At 39.0% G+C, this 13691-nt stretch overlaps 1 protein-coding gene and 1 long non-coding RNA gene across 25 annotated transcripts in view; one reads left to right on the forward strand and one right to left on the reverse strand.

Moving 5' to 3' along the window:
• Positions 1–13691, reverse strand: part of DLG2 (discs large MAGUK scaffold protein 2) — a 2044900-nt gene that overhangs the window by 522117 nt on the left and 1509092 nt on the right. For all 24 annotated transcript variants that reach the window (XM_049713435.1, XM_049713436.1, XM_033431831.2 and 21 more), the window contains one exon: positions 1684–1828. In XM_049713435.1, the coding sequence (XP_049569392.1) occupies positions 1684–1828 (145 nt within the window). The remainder of the gene's footprint in view (positions 1–1683; positions 1829–13691) is intronic.
• The window catches only part of LOC125965184 (uncharacterized), a 1042439-nt gene that overhangs the window by 284831 nt on the left and 743917 nt on the right, over positions 1–13691 (forward strand). The window lies entirely within an intron of this gene.

The following is a 13691-nucleotide window of genomic DNA, read 5'->3' on the forward strand; positions in this document are numbered from 1 at the left end:
GCATGTATTGAAATTACTCAATACACATTTCTTGAATTGAATAGCAAGTTTTGTTTTCTCCTTTTTCTCTTTGACGTTGATCTTATATGCCCTTCAAGAAGAGGCTCACAGAGGCTCAAGACAGATTTTTCTAAATTTATCCAGTTTGAAAAACTCTGAAAGTTAACACTCTTTCATATCCTGAGGTAAGGCTGATCTCACCTTACTGCTTGCTTGACAAAAAGACATATTTTGGGGCAAGTCATTTTAGAATCACCATTAAGAAAAGCAATAGCTAATGTAATGGGCAGATAACAAAATCATTGAACATTTAAATTTCAAGAGAAACGTCCAAATCTAAGAGAGGTCAAACAACTTGCTTAAGACCATAGTACTAATTAATGACAGGTCCTGAAGACATTCTGAGTTCCCAGCCTCACAATTGGTTTCTCAAAATTTCAGAATGAGCACATTTACTCATGCTGACAAAACTATCCCTTAAACTCACATCAAAGAAATGAATTGCTTCTAAATCTAGTCCCCAAGGACAGAATCTTCTTGTTGGCCTATTAAGAAGAGGGGAAAACACGGGGCTTATGCAGCAGTGGACTTTGTGAGGACGCAGTAGAGCATCTTATTGTTATTTGTTGCCCTAGAAGCACGCACCTCTACCCCATCTCCACTGCCATAGTGATCAACAATTTTCTCTGGCTTCCCTGCCAATATATCAAATTCTGGTAAAGGTAACTATAATGATAGTTATTAAGGATTATGATTTCACCAATTGACGGCAAGATCCTTTCCCCCAGGAAGAAGCACAGTGCTATCTCTGGTTTATTTTGCCTGTCCCTCTTTTCCACTCTGCGGCTATATAGATTTGAACTAGGAAGAGAGACTATTAGGACATGAGAGCTATCATCCTTCAGGGGCTTGAGAAACAGACTTTAAAAATGCATTGCCCCTTGGAATACTACTCAGCCATGTAAAAGAATGAAATAATGCCATTTGCAGCAACATGGATGGACCTAGAGATCATCACACTAAGTGAAGTAAGTCAGAAAGAGAAAGACAAATACCATATGATATCACTTATATGTGGAATCTAAAATATGACACAAATGAACCTATCTATGAAACAGAAACAGACTCACAGACATAGCAAACAGACGTGTGATTGCCAAGGGGGGAGGGGTTGGGGGAGGGATGGGTTGGGAGTTTGGGATTAGCAGATGCAAACTATTATATATAGAATGCACAAGCAATGAGGTCCTACTGTATAGCACAGAGAACTATATTCAATATCCTGTGACAAACCATGTAAAAAAGAATATGAAAATAATGTGTATATATATATATATATATATACGTATAACTGAATCACTTTGCTGTACAGCAGCAATTAACACAACATTGTAAATCAACTATACCTCAATAAAATAAATTTAGAAAATGTGTTGCCCCTATGCTATTGTAATCACACTGTCCATAACATACATCATCGAGCCTTTCCATAAGGGTGAATCTGACAACTCATCAGGCAAGGCCTCCAAGGCAACTGGGGAGTCAAGTGCAGGACCCCCGTGAAGTATTTCCGCAGGCTACAAAGAGTGAAGGTGCAAGTGGAGGACTTTGCCAAGCTTTGTAGAATTCCGGTTTTGCAAACCTGGCATGCTGTTCAAAGATGACACTGAGCGTGGTACTTACAGTGAGTAATATCAGGTGGGCCGTAAGGATCAGTCATATAAATGGTGGTGGCTTTGCCAACTTTTAGATAAACTACATCTGATGTGTTCTTCAATATTGCTACCGCCTCTTCATGTGTTACTTCTTCTAAACTGTAATTGTTTACCTGAAAGGGGAAAACATTCATTATTAGAGCCAAATCTATGCAGGTGAAGAGAACTATTTAGGCAAGAAGATATACAAAATTATGACTTATGTAAAGATTAAATTGCAATCATTACAGTCCAGTATCTATATCACACTTTGACAGAACAGATAGATTAAAGGCATTAGCCAAAGCAGATAAGGTACAGTTGTTGATGCTAAAAAACAAGGTTGCTTCTGCCTTTTTCTAAGAGGAAACGATATTTTATAATAGAAATCAGAATACTCTTTGTGGAAAAAGGAACAAAGGGGTCAAATGTCCTTCTTATGCTATAGTGATTGTGATTACAGAAGTAATACACATCCATTGAAGAAAACAAACAAAAACAACAGAAGAAAATAAATATTATCCCTAATCTCCCTATATGGATATATTTCTTTAAACGACTGTGACCATATTACACACACTGTTTTAGAACCTGCTTTTTAACTTCGAGTGAACATTTGCCTCTAACATGAATGTACTTCAACAACATGAGTTTTGTTTCCTACAAAGCACTGTGCTGCATGGCTATAACATAATGATTTAACTAATCTCTTACTAAAGCATTTTTATGTTGGTTCTAATTTTATTCTATTATAAATGATGTTGCAATAAACTTTTTTCTATATTTGTACACCACTTTGATGACTTCTTCAGGATAACTCATACAAACGAACACTGGACAAAGTATATGAATATTATAAGGGCTCTGATACCTATGTCCAAAGTGCCCTTTGGAAACATGAACCAGTTTACTCTTAGACCACAATTATACGAGAGCCCCCATTTCCCACAGCTTCACCAAACTTGGCTTTCCTCACTTTAAAAACTGTTCGCATCAAAATGTCATTTAACATGAGTCTATTTTCTAAGGAAAGAGTGCTAATGTTGGAACACAGAACTTTTCAGGTGAACAAGTTCAAGAGTACCTTAATGCTATCGGCTTTAACAGCAACTCCTCTTTTGTTATTGGACAGAAAAGCCTGTGATACCTGAGCAATTACTACTTCATGGCAGTGGCTTACAGTGGGTCTTTGCAACACTTCTCTTAAATGGTTTTCAAATATTTAGGAAATATTTTGCACACCTAGGTTATCCTTATTTGGCTCCTGTTTTTTTTTATGAAGCAATTCTTTAGTTGGTTCCTGCTGAAATGATGTGGAATTCAAATAAATGTAATATAAATGTAAATAAATAAAATAGATTGGATTCCTACATATTCTCTGTACTATCTAATCAGCACTTTAGTCATTTAATACCTCGTAGCATTGCTTTTTATTTTTGCTTCATGTTGCTATATAAATTCCATGTGTCAGTTAATCCTTTGGTGGTGTAGCCCAGGTTAGGGACCCTGGAACAGGAGGGAACTGAACCTGACTGCTGACCATGAGCTCTCCAGTAAGCTGTAAGCCTCTCTACTGGTTCCTACAGTTCTCTTCTAGACAAGTGACATTCTTGTAAATCTTTTGTATTTCCAATGTCTAGCACTTGTTTATTCATTGATCAAATATTTATTGCATACCTATTATGTGTCAGCCACTGTTCTACATGTTAGAGATACAGTGATAAAAAATAAGAATGATAATCATAATCATAGCAGACACATACAGCCCTATTACATGTCAGGCACTACTCTAAATTATTTTACGTATATTAACACGATAAAGCCCCACAATAACCTATGTGCTGGCTATTATAATCACTTTCATTTTACAGATGAGAAAAGCATGCCTCCGAGAGGTTAAGAAACTTGCCCAAAGTCATTGATCAAATTTGTAGTAGAGGCAGAATTCAAAGCCAAGCAGTTTGGCTCCAGAGACCATGCTCTTAACCACTCATCTATACTGCTTCCTCCAGATGGACACAGTGCCTGCTCCCATGAGACTCACATTCTAATAGAACATAGCTGTTTATAGAATGAATGGATAGAAAAATAGACCCATATAGAGTGGGAATGTAGAGGGACTACAGGCATGGGGAACACAGTTGATGATGGCAGCCTTTATTTATAGACAGAGAAATAACAAAAATGACAGTAGTAATAATAAGAGTTAACATTTATTTAACACTTATATGTCATATATCTTGGAAGTACTATGTATATATTTTGACATAAGTCATATAATTGGTCCTGGTTATAGCTCCATGAGGTAGACATGAATAATTAGGCCCATTTTACCGGTGAGAAAAACTGACATTTGAAGCAGTTAACTTGCAACAAATAGGTCACACAGACCCCAAGTGGCAAAGCCATCAGTTGGATCACCGTCCTCCTGAAAAGATGAAAATGAGACGGCCCTTGAGTGTTGGTTCACTGAAACCTAGGGCTTACATCACCTATTCTTTCTCCCTTTAGGAGAAGAGTCTCTTTCCAAGTTTACATATAGAAGTAATGTGAATTCCTAAGTGTTATAAAAGCCTGAGTAATCATTACCCTTCTCGCTTAATCCAGTGGTGACAATATATTGCATCAGCCAAATACACTGACAAAGTCAAAAAATAAATAAGTAAAATGGAAAGTAGTTTGATATATATATGTTTCTTCAAAACCTTCTTGTATATTTGATTAATCACTTTTTAATTTTTTTTTTTGCGGTACGCAGGCCCCTCACTGTTGCGGCCCCTCCCGTTGCGGAGCACAGGCTCCGGACGCGCAGGCCCAGTGGCCATGGCTCACAGGCCCAGCTGCTCCGCGGCATGTGGGATCTTCCCGGACCGGGGCACCAACCCACGTCCCCTGCATCGGCAGGCGGACTCTCAACCACTGCGCCACCAGGGAAGCCCGATTAATCACTTTTTTAAGGGCGGTACCACTTGTACCTAGATAATGAATATTTACAAATAATGCTCATATACAATGGTTTAAAATGTGTATGGAAGTGGGTGTTTTCTGTTAAACAATGGTTGCCTAAGGTGGCTCTGAATATTGTGACCATGCACCCCAGAAACATCTATATTGAAAAAAGAGAAGAGAGGAGGTATTTGTTGGCATAAACAGTGAGGATCAGAAGCCAACATATAAAGACCCTAAAGGCTAGAAAACAACTGGATTAGACTACACGTGGCACGAAAGCTCGGTTTCTGACAGGGCTCATTGTCTCTCTCTCCAGGGTACAGAAAGCACACAGCTCATTAGATTATCAGTGAAAAAGAGATGTGGCCAGTGTATATTCAACTGCACTTTTTCCATTTTTAAGTTGGGCCTTGAAACAGTCTAGAAGATGTTAACTTTTTTTTGCGGTGCACGGGCCTCTCACTGTTGTGGCCTCTCCCGTTGCGGAGCACAGGCTCCGGACGCGCAGGCTCAGCGGCCATGGCTCACGGGCCCAGCTGCTCCGCGGCATGTGGGATCTTCCCAGACCGGGGCACGAACCTGTGTCCCCTGCATCGGCAGGCAGACTCTCAACCACGGCGCCACCAGGGAAGCCCGAAGATGTTATCTTTAAGTGTGTTTTCTGAGAATGACTGCCTTAGCAGACTCTCAGACCACCAGGAAAATCTTTAGAGCAGAAAACAGAAGTTGAGGAAAAGTTGGAGGTGAGGAGTGAGGAAAGAGAGGATATTGGGGAAAATATTGGTAATTTAAAATAGTGGTAGTTCAGTCAGTTTTTGTTTGGTGACTATGAAATGTTGGAAAATTTACACTGATTTTCGTCATGGAAGAGGTGGTGGCAGCAATATGTAGTGATTAAGAGCACATGCTTTTGAGTCATGCAAACCAGGACTCATCCTGTTCCTGGCACTACCTAGCTGTGTGACTTTGGGAAACTTATTTAACCTACTTAGCCTCAGTTTTGGCTTCTGTAAAATAGGTATGAGAATAATCACTGCCTCAAAAGGGTTATTGATTTAAATGTATTGACCTATGTAAAGTGGCAGGCTCATTACTAATTAACGTGAGCTCTTGTTACTATTACTATTGTCATCATCCATCTCTCTTCTCAGGAAACAGGAATTCTTGGTGAAAATTTTCGCTGAGCATTTTCCTGTAAACATCTGTGAACTGATGAGTTTAATTAGAGAACTGTTGATGAGGCTTCTGTGTGGTCTTTTTAAAAATTCAGAATAGTATAGGATCTGGACCCAAAAGTGCTCTTTTGTGCTGAAGTCTTCAAAATGTTTTTCACGAAAGTGGGTTTATTTGGGGTAATTATATGTGTGCATTATCCTCTGAACTCTCAAGATAAAGGGCCTACAGCTGGAGCTGATTGTACACAGAGAGAAGGGACATTATACTGATTGGCTGGTTGCTCTTGTCATTGTTTTCCATTGTCTTTTCCTTTTCCTTTTTTCTTTTGCATCAAGTATCTGCCTATAATGGTGAACACTGAGCAACTGGCCTGGTTTCAGAAAAAAAAATCATGTGCATTTGAATGAACTGTTTCTGTGGGGTGTGCTACACAGAGCGGGGGACATGTGTGCAGCCTGGCCATGTATTTCAATAGGACAGAGGACTGAGGCCAAGAGAGAGAGGTTGGAGGTGAGATGACGCATTCTCTCGAATGGAAGAGGGAGCACTGAATTGGAGCATGATGCCGACAGAAGAGGGCAAACCAGTTGAAGAAAGAGGTGCCAGGAGACTTGCAAGAAGGGAACATGGCAAGTGTTGTGGGAATTCAAATAAGTGTTAGCAAATACATATGTGATGGTACAAAGGTGGGAGGTGTGTGGGCATGAGAGGGTGTGATAAGGAGAAATGAGCAATGTACAGATGGCAACATACTGACCTTTCCATATTCATTCAGGAATAGCAATGTAGTGAGACAAACTGGGAGGTATCAGGGACATAAAAATTGTACTAAGACATAGTACAAGGAAATGTGAGACTCTAGAAACACTGGAAAGAAACATCACAAACTCCAAAGTTAACTTTAAAAGAGAAGACAAAGTAGATGATCACCATATTGTAAAATAACTTTAAAAGGGGGCCAATCTAATGTAGTAACGTCAATGGTATGAAAAGAAATATGCATAAACCAAACACTGAAGTCTCTGCAGTCCATTGCAATGAACTGCTATAATAAAATTTGTTTTACAAATAACTATGAATACATGAGAAACGTTAATAATGGTTATCTCTGAATAATAAATATTTTCTTATTTTTCATCTTTTCAGCAATGAGATGGTTAGAACAAAATTAACTATGGTTAATTATGGTTAGAACAAAATTAGTGATGGTTAGAACAAAATTAACTCTATTTTTCAAATGAATAGGAACAAAAACCTTAAGTAAGGGAGAACAGAAACTAAGTGTGGTGACCTCTTTATGAGACACACATAGCAAGACCTCATGAGTAATGGAAAATTGGAATAGGAAAGACCGAAGTCGATTTCTCATGCCCAGTGACTTTACTTAAATTTATGAGAAATAATAGCCATATTTTATATATATATATATTTTTTGTGGTATGCGGGCCTCTCACTGTTGTGGCCTCTCCCGTTGCGGAGCAACAGGCTCCGGACGCGCAGGCTCAGCGGCCATGGCTCACAGGCCCAGCTGCTCCGCGGCATGTGGGATCTTCCCAGACTGGGGCATGAACCTGTGTCCCCTGCATCGGCAGGCGGACTCTCAACCACTGCACCACCAGGGAAGCCCAATAGCCATATTTTAAACCTAGGTGTTTTTTAGAAATGAAGGCCGCCTGAGAGTAATTTTTACAATGAGAGTAATTTTGAAAGTAGACTCAGATCTGCTATCAATTTCTAGTTTTATGAATTTTGGCCAGTTAACATATTTACTGAGTTTTAATTTTCTTATATGTAAAATGGGGATAATATTGATTTATTTGTTGATTTACTTGTGTTTATGAGAAAGAAATGATACCATGAACCTGAAAAGACACTGTATAACATACAGCAGCGTACGAATAATGATCAAACATCAAAATCAGACATAATGCTTCTGCTGATCCTAATGCTGGAAATAGTTTCTTCCTGTTCAGGGTTCTTCTGTGAAACTGATCTCGTACAACACTTACTCCTGCAGTGCCTCTTTCCATCTCAAAGGCTGACCTTCTCAAGGGCAATGATTAGATGTTTTCATCTTTGTATTCCCCCAGCTGACACAGGGTAAACAGTAGGCACTTAACAAATGTTGAAACAATCCGCTAAATAAGTTAAAAAAACAATGTGGGGACTTCCCTCGTGGCGCAGTGGTTGGGAGTCCGCCTGCCGGTGCAGGGGACGCGGGTTCGTGCCCCGGTCCGGGAGGACCCCACGTGCCACAGAGCGGCTGGGCCCATGAGCCATGGCCACTGGGCCTGCGTGTCCGGAGCCTGTGCTCTGCAACGGGAGAGGCCGCAAGAGTGAGAGGCCCGTGTACCGCAAAAAAAGAAACAAACAAAAAAAAACAATGTGGCATATCAAAGGAAAAGCAACCAAAATTCCCTATGTTATACGAAGAATGAGACATTTGTGTTGAGCTTCTATTTTACAGTTGTGTTGAGTCAGAGAGGAAAGGATAAGGAATGAAGGTCATTCAACCAACAATACACATTTACTGGACACTCACTCTGTGTCAGGCATGGGATAGAAGAATGAAAGGCTGGTACAAAATGTGAACACCGGCTCACATCAGCTTATAAGGGACATAATCAGAGCTCCAACAGGGCAAATTTCTTCCTCCTCCATTAATCATTAATGCATTTCTTTTTTTTTTAAACTATTTATGTAGCATTTATTTTTTAAAATTAATTAATTTATTAATTTATCTTTGGCTGCGTTGGGTCTTTGTTGCTACGTGTGGGCTTTCTCTAGTTGCGGCGAGCAGGGGCTACTCTTTATTGCGGTACATGGGCTTCTCATTGCGGTGGCTTCTCTTGGTTGCAGAGCATGGGCTCTAGGTGAGCGGGCTTCAGTAGTTGTGGCACACGAGCTCAGTAGTTGTGGCTCGTGGGCTCTAGAGGGCAGGCTCAGTAGTTGTGGTGCACGGGTTTAGTTGCTCCGCGGCATGTGGGACCTTCAAGGACCAGGGATGGAACCCATGTCCCCTGCATTGGCAGATGGATTCTTTTTTTTTTTTTGCGGTACGCGGGCCTATCACCGCTGCGGCCCCTCCCGTCGCAGAGCACAGGCTCCGGACGCGCAGGCCCAGTGGCCATGGCCCACGGGCCCAGCCGCTCCGCGGCATGCGGGATCCTCCCAGACCAGGGCACGAACCCATGTCCCCTGCATCGGCAGGCGGACTCCCAACCACTGAGCCATCAGGGAAGTCCCATTAATGCATTTCTTCACCTTTCATTGCATAGAGAGAGAGAGAGAGAGAGCGAGAGAGAGAGAGAGAGAGAGAGAGAGAGAGAGAGAGCGCGCGCGCGAGAGAGCGAGCGAGCGAGAGAGAGAGAGTGCGCGCGCGCAAGTGCCACTGACGTCTTGATTGACTCCAGCTTCCTCTATAGCAGTGGTCACCAAATGGACCGTATGATAGGAACCCCAGGGCAATCAGCTGGGTACAGGAAGAAATATTTGAACTTCTATTAATATTTATCACATCGATCTTCATGTTTCTATTTCTTGTGTATGGTTTAAAATAAAATGTATATATTACCATAACAATATATGAATGCAATCTAAAGTAGAGAAATATACCTATATTAAAGACAGTCATGGACATATACACACTAACAAACGTAGTAAGGTAGATAGCTAGTGGGAAGCAGCCGCATGGCACAGGGATATTGGCTCGGTGCTTTGTGACAGCCTGGAGGGGTGGGATAGGGAGGGTGGGAGGGAGGGAGACGCAAGAGGGAAGACATAGGGGAACATATGTATATGTATAACTGATTCACTTTGTTATAAAGCAGAAACTAACACACCATTGTAAAGCAATTATACCCCAATAAAGATGTTAAAAAAAAAAAAGACAACTTTTTGTGTTTTACTGGTGGGGTGTGCTGTTAAAGAATTTTAAAACCACCGCTTTATACTAGGTACCGATATATGATGACTATAGAGTAAGTTCTATAAACAGGGGTATTAAACTGAATACAAGCAAAAGAAATAAACTATATAATGGAAGGCTTTAACCCTTTATATAAAATCCCTTTATAAATAAAGCCCTTAAACCCTTAAATAAAATATATCATTGCATTTGCATTATATTGTAATTTTATTGTATTTGAGACAAATTAAAAGGGAGTTCAAGAAATAATTATCCAAAATGTTTTCCTCCTGGTGTTTCAGAAGGTAATCTAACTACTGGAGACAGAGTCTGAAGGGTGAACTATTTCTAATGCCTTTTAGCCCATGACTGGAAATTGCTAAATGAAGTCACCCTCAGGAGAAGCAGTGGAGCGGCAGCAGAGTGGGGTAGGATGTGATTAGGTCAAGGTAGAATTATGGTTCTTAACCTGGCTGCACATTAGAATTGTTTGGAAAACTTAAAAAAAAAAAAATGAAAACGAGGCATGGCTCCTACTCCAGAGATTCTGAATTGATTATTCAGGGTTGATTGAGGCCTGGGCATCTATAGCGTTCAAGAACTTACCATGAGATTCAAATGTGTAACCAAGATCGAGAACCAGGGGGGTTGAGTAAACAGCTGAAAGGAATGTGGCTTTAGAAGATTGATGTCTAGGTCTGAATCCAATCTCACAATTTATTAGTTATGTAATATTGGAAAAGTGTTTGCATCTTTGAGTTCTAACTTTCTCTTCCGGAAAATAAGAATAGCAGTAATGACTGCCCTATCCATCTCTCAAGTGTTGGAGTGAGGAAGTGCTGTGGGTGAAAGATCTTCTTAAGGAGGAAGCAGTGTGTTGGTGGTAGGAAAGAGCCATGTGCAGGGACAGTTATAGCTTTTGGTTCTTATTTAAGGTTGGCCTAAACAATGAAAGTGTTTTAAAATCCTCTTCATTATTCAGGTAACTCCTACATATTTGCGTGGTCTTCAAGGTGATTTTCTTATTGATATTTGGATGAAACAAGGTGATAGTGGGTCCTCACAACTAATACTCATTCAGAAAATTATCTTGTTTCTACTCATCTTCCCCAAATCTATTTAATGTCCTTACCATAGGATGCACATTTTGGAATAAAAATAGGAGATGCTCACACATAGCATATCCCAGAGTGACTCCAGTGAACACTAGTTCTAGGTATTTCAAAAACATTACTTAAGCAAAAAAGTTCCACAGTAAAATATATTTGAAAGTTAGGGTACCAAAGTTAAATTAGTTCCTTGACTGGAGGACTTCATAGACCCTTATATATGCTAAAGTTTGTTAAGAATCTACAAAAGAGGTGAGATACAGGTTGTAGAATTTCAATTTGACTGTAGAGTCTTTTCATGTGACACAGACATGAGACTAATATTTTAAAACACACTTGGGAAACACTGATCTAAGGCAATGCTGTCATGTATTGAGGACATAGCAAAAGACCAAAGATGAACATGACTTGCCCAAGGTCAGTTAAGTAGAGTTAATGCTGGCTGCCTGGGACTTGAATCCAGATATCTTATCTCTGAGTCCATTGTCTTTCCATATTATTTCAATGCCTCATTTACCTTTCCTCTTGTCTTCAGCTTCCCTTTAAGCAAAGAAAACATACAGACTTATTTTCTTTAAAAGATGTAAAAGGTCTCTCACTGACAATTTTTTCTTCAAACGTCAAGCAAAGGTTATGGAAAAAAGAGACTAAGATTATAAACTTTAAATCACAATGTGACAGGGCCTTTGCCAATTAACAGTTCATGTTGTCCCTTTAGAGAAGACAATTAGATGACCCTAGATTCAAAGTTTCTGGTATCGTGTAGAAAAAAGATGAAGAAGATCACATTTCTGTAATATATGTGGCTCTATGTATCACCATGGTAGGGCTTAATAAAAATGAGTGTGTAAAAATATATGAAAGAATTAGAAAATTATCAATACTGTTAACCTCTGACCATCTGTTCCATGAAGTTCAAGGCCAAGAGAGAATCTATTCAGTCTGAGATTGCAACACTAAGCTACTGGTACAATCCATTAAAATCAGATGTCACTGTCATTTGAAAAAATAAAAAACAAAACAAAACAAACAAAATTCTAGTGAATGATAAGAAGTGCCGGTAGCAGGGGAAATTTAAAAAATTGTTATTTTGATAAAGAGAACATATACCATGCATCTGCGTGACCCATGAAACATCAGAGAGGTCTGACATTAAAGTCATCTTATTTGAAACACTAAGGGGGTTATCGCAAAGGTTTTAGGCAGGATAATGTTTTCTTACAGTAGAATAAATGTAAAGGTCAGATGCAATAATATAGCTTGTTTTTTTTTTTTCTTTTAAGTTGGGGAATAACATGTTAAAAAAATCAAAAGAAGTTTTGTTAAAAGGGTAATCTATTTTCAGAGGATAAATGGATGTATGATAAAATTTAGTGCAAGAGTGAGAGGAAAAGTGTAAAACATCTTAAAAGACTGAGAACTGGAGAACTGGCAAGACATAGCTTTTTAAACAAATGTGGAAGAGGAATTCATATTCATCATTGTGTTTCCAACGGAGAGAGCTTTACTAAAGGGAGAGACCTTTACTAAAGGGAGAGCTGTATAGGGAAGTATATTTTGATATAATTTTAAGGAAAACATTTTTACTGATGGTTAGTATCTAATGGATAGCTTCGACGAGGCATTCCGTTCTCCATCCTTAGAGAGTTCTAGCAGAGGTGAGGGACTATTTCATTTGGTTGCTTTTCTGTGGGATTCTGATGTACTAAATGAGAGTTGGAATAAGATAATATCTAAGATAGATACTTTTCAATTCTGATATATAAGAAGTATTTAGGGAAAAAAAAGTACCCAGTATATATGGTATGATTCAGATGGTGTCCAACATTAAAGTTATTTCAGTTGAGAAACTGAAAGGTTTATTACTAAAGATCCCCACCCCCACTCCCACCCCCGCCCAAAAAAAAAAAAAAAAAAAGATTGTGCTCTCACTGCAGGGTAGATGCTGGGAGACTTCCTGAATTATGGTGATCTATACACAAAAGTCTAAAGAAATTAATGGAATTTTATTCTCGATCAACTTACTTACAGAACTATGAATGAATAACATATGGAGGAATTTTTCCTAAGAAGTGAGCGAAGGGAGTGGTACGAATTGTTTTAGAAAAAACCTATTTATAGAAAAATAGAGTGTGGTACAGCTGGTAAATCACAGAATCTAAATTATTCATACTTCCTTTGGGGGAGGAGAGTAGAAGAGGAGAAAGATGAAGAAGACATGAATGTAGGGTAGTAAAGGGAAGAGGAGGTGGAAAGGAATGACAGAAGGAGAGCATTAATAAATATTTTTGGTTGAAGCAAGATAATTGACCTTTTGGGGTGGCTTCTGGGATTTTTAATTTATGCTTTCCCTCAGGCTCATTTTTCTTTCAGAATTTTATAAAATGAATCATTTTCTTTCATTTCCAGATTCAGCTTGGCAGTTGCCTTGAAAGTACTAATTATGTTTTCCTTACGTAAGAGGAGAGATACCTATGGTTGTTGAAGCTTCATTTTTTTAAAACTATGCTTTAAAATTCAAAGGAGGATTAAGGATTATGTTAAGGATTATGTCACAGCTATTTTTGAAATCATTTTGTCTACAATGAATATCAAGAAAATGATAATGGAAAAGTAGCACGGTGCCTGGAAAATCCTTTGACAGAATTATTTAGACTTTGAGTTTTTTTTTTAAGAATTTGAATATAACGCTAAAAATTTAAACAGAACTTCAAGAAATCAGCACATGACATCTAGCATGATATGATAATAGCAGCAGTTGAAGAAATAACAGAAGCAGTCCAGAAGAGTTGTCTACATCCAAACTCTTACAGAACAATGAGTCAAAGGTCAAATCAGTCGCTATGACGCACTACT

Source organism: Orcinus orca, chromosome 8 (genome assembly GCF_937001465.1).
Source record: "Orcinus orca chromosome 8, mOrcOrc1.1, whole genome shotgun sequence".
Taxonomy (NCBI): domain Eukaryota; kingdom Metazoa; phylum Chordata; class Mammalia; order Artiodactyla; family Delphinidae; genus Orcinus; species Orcinus orca.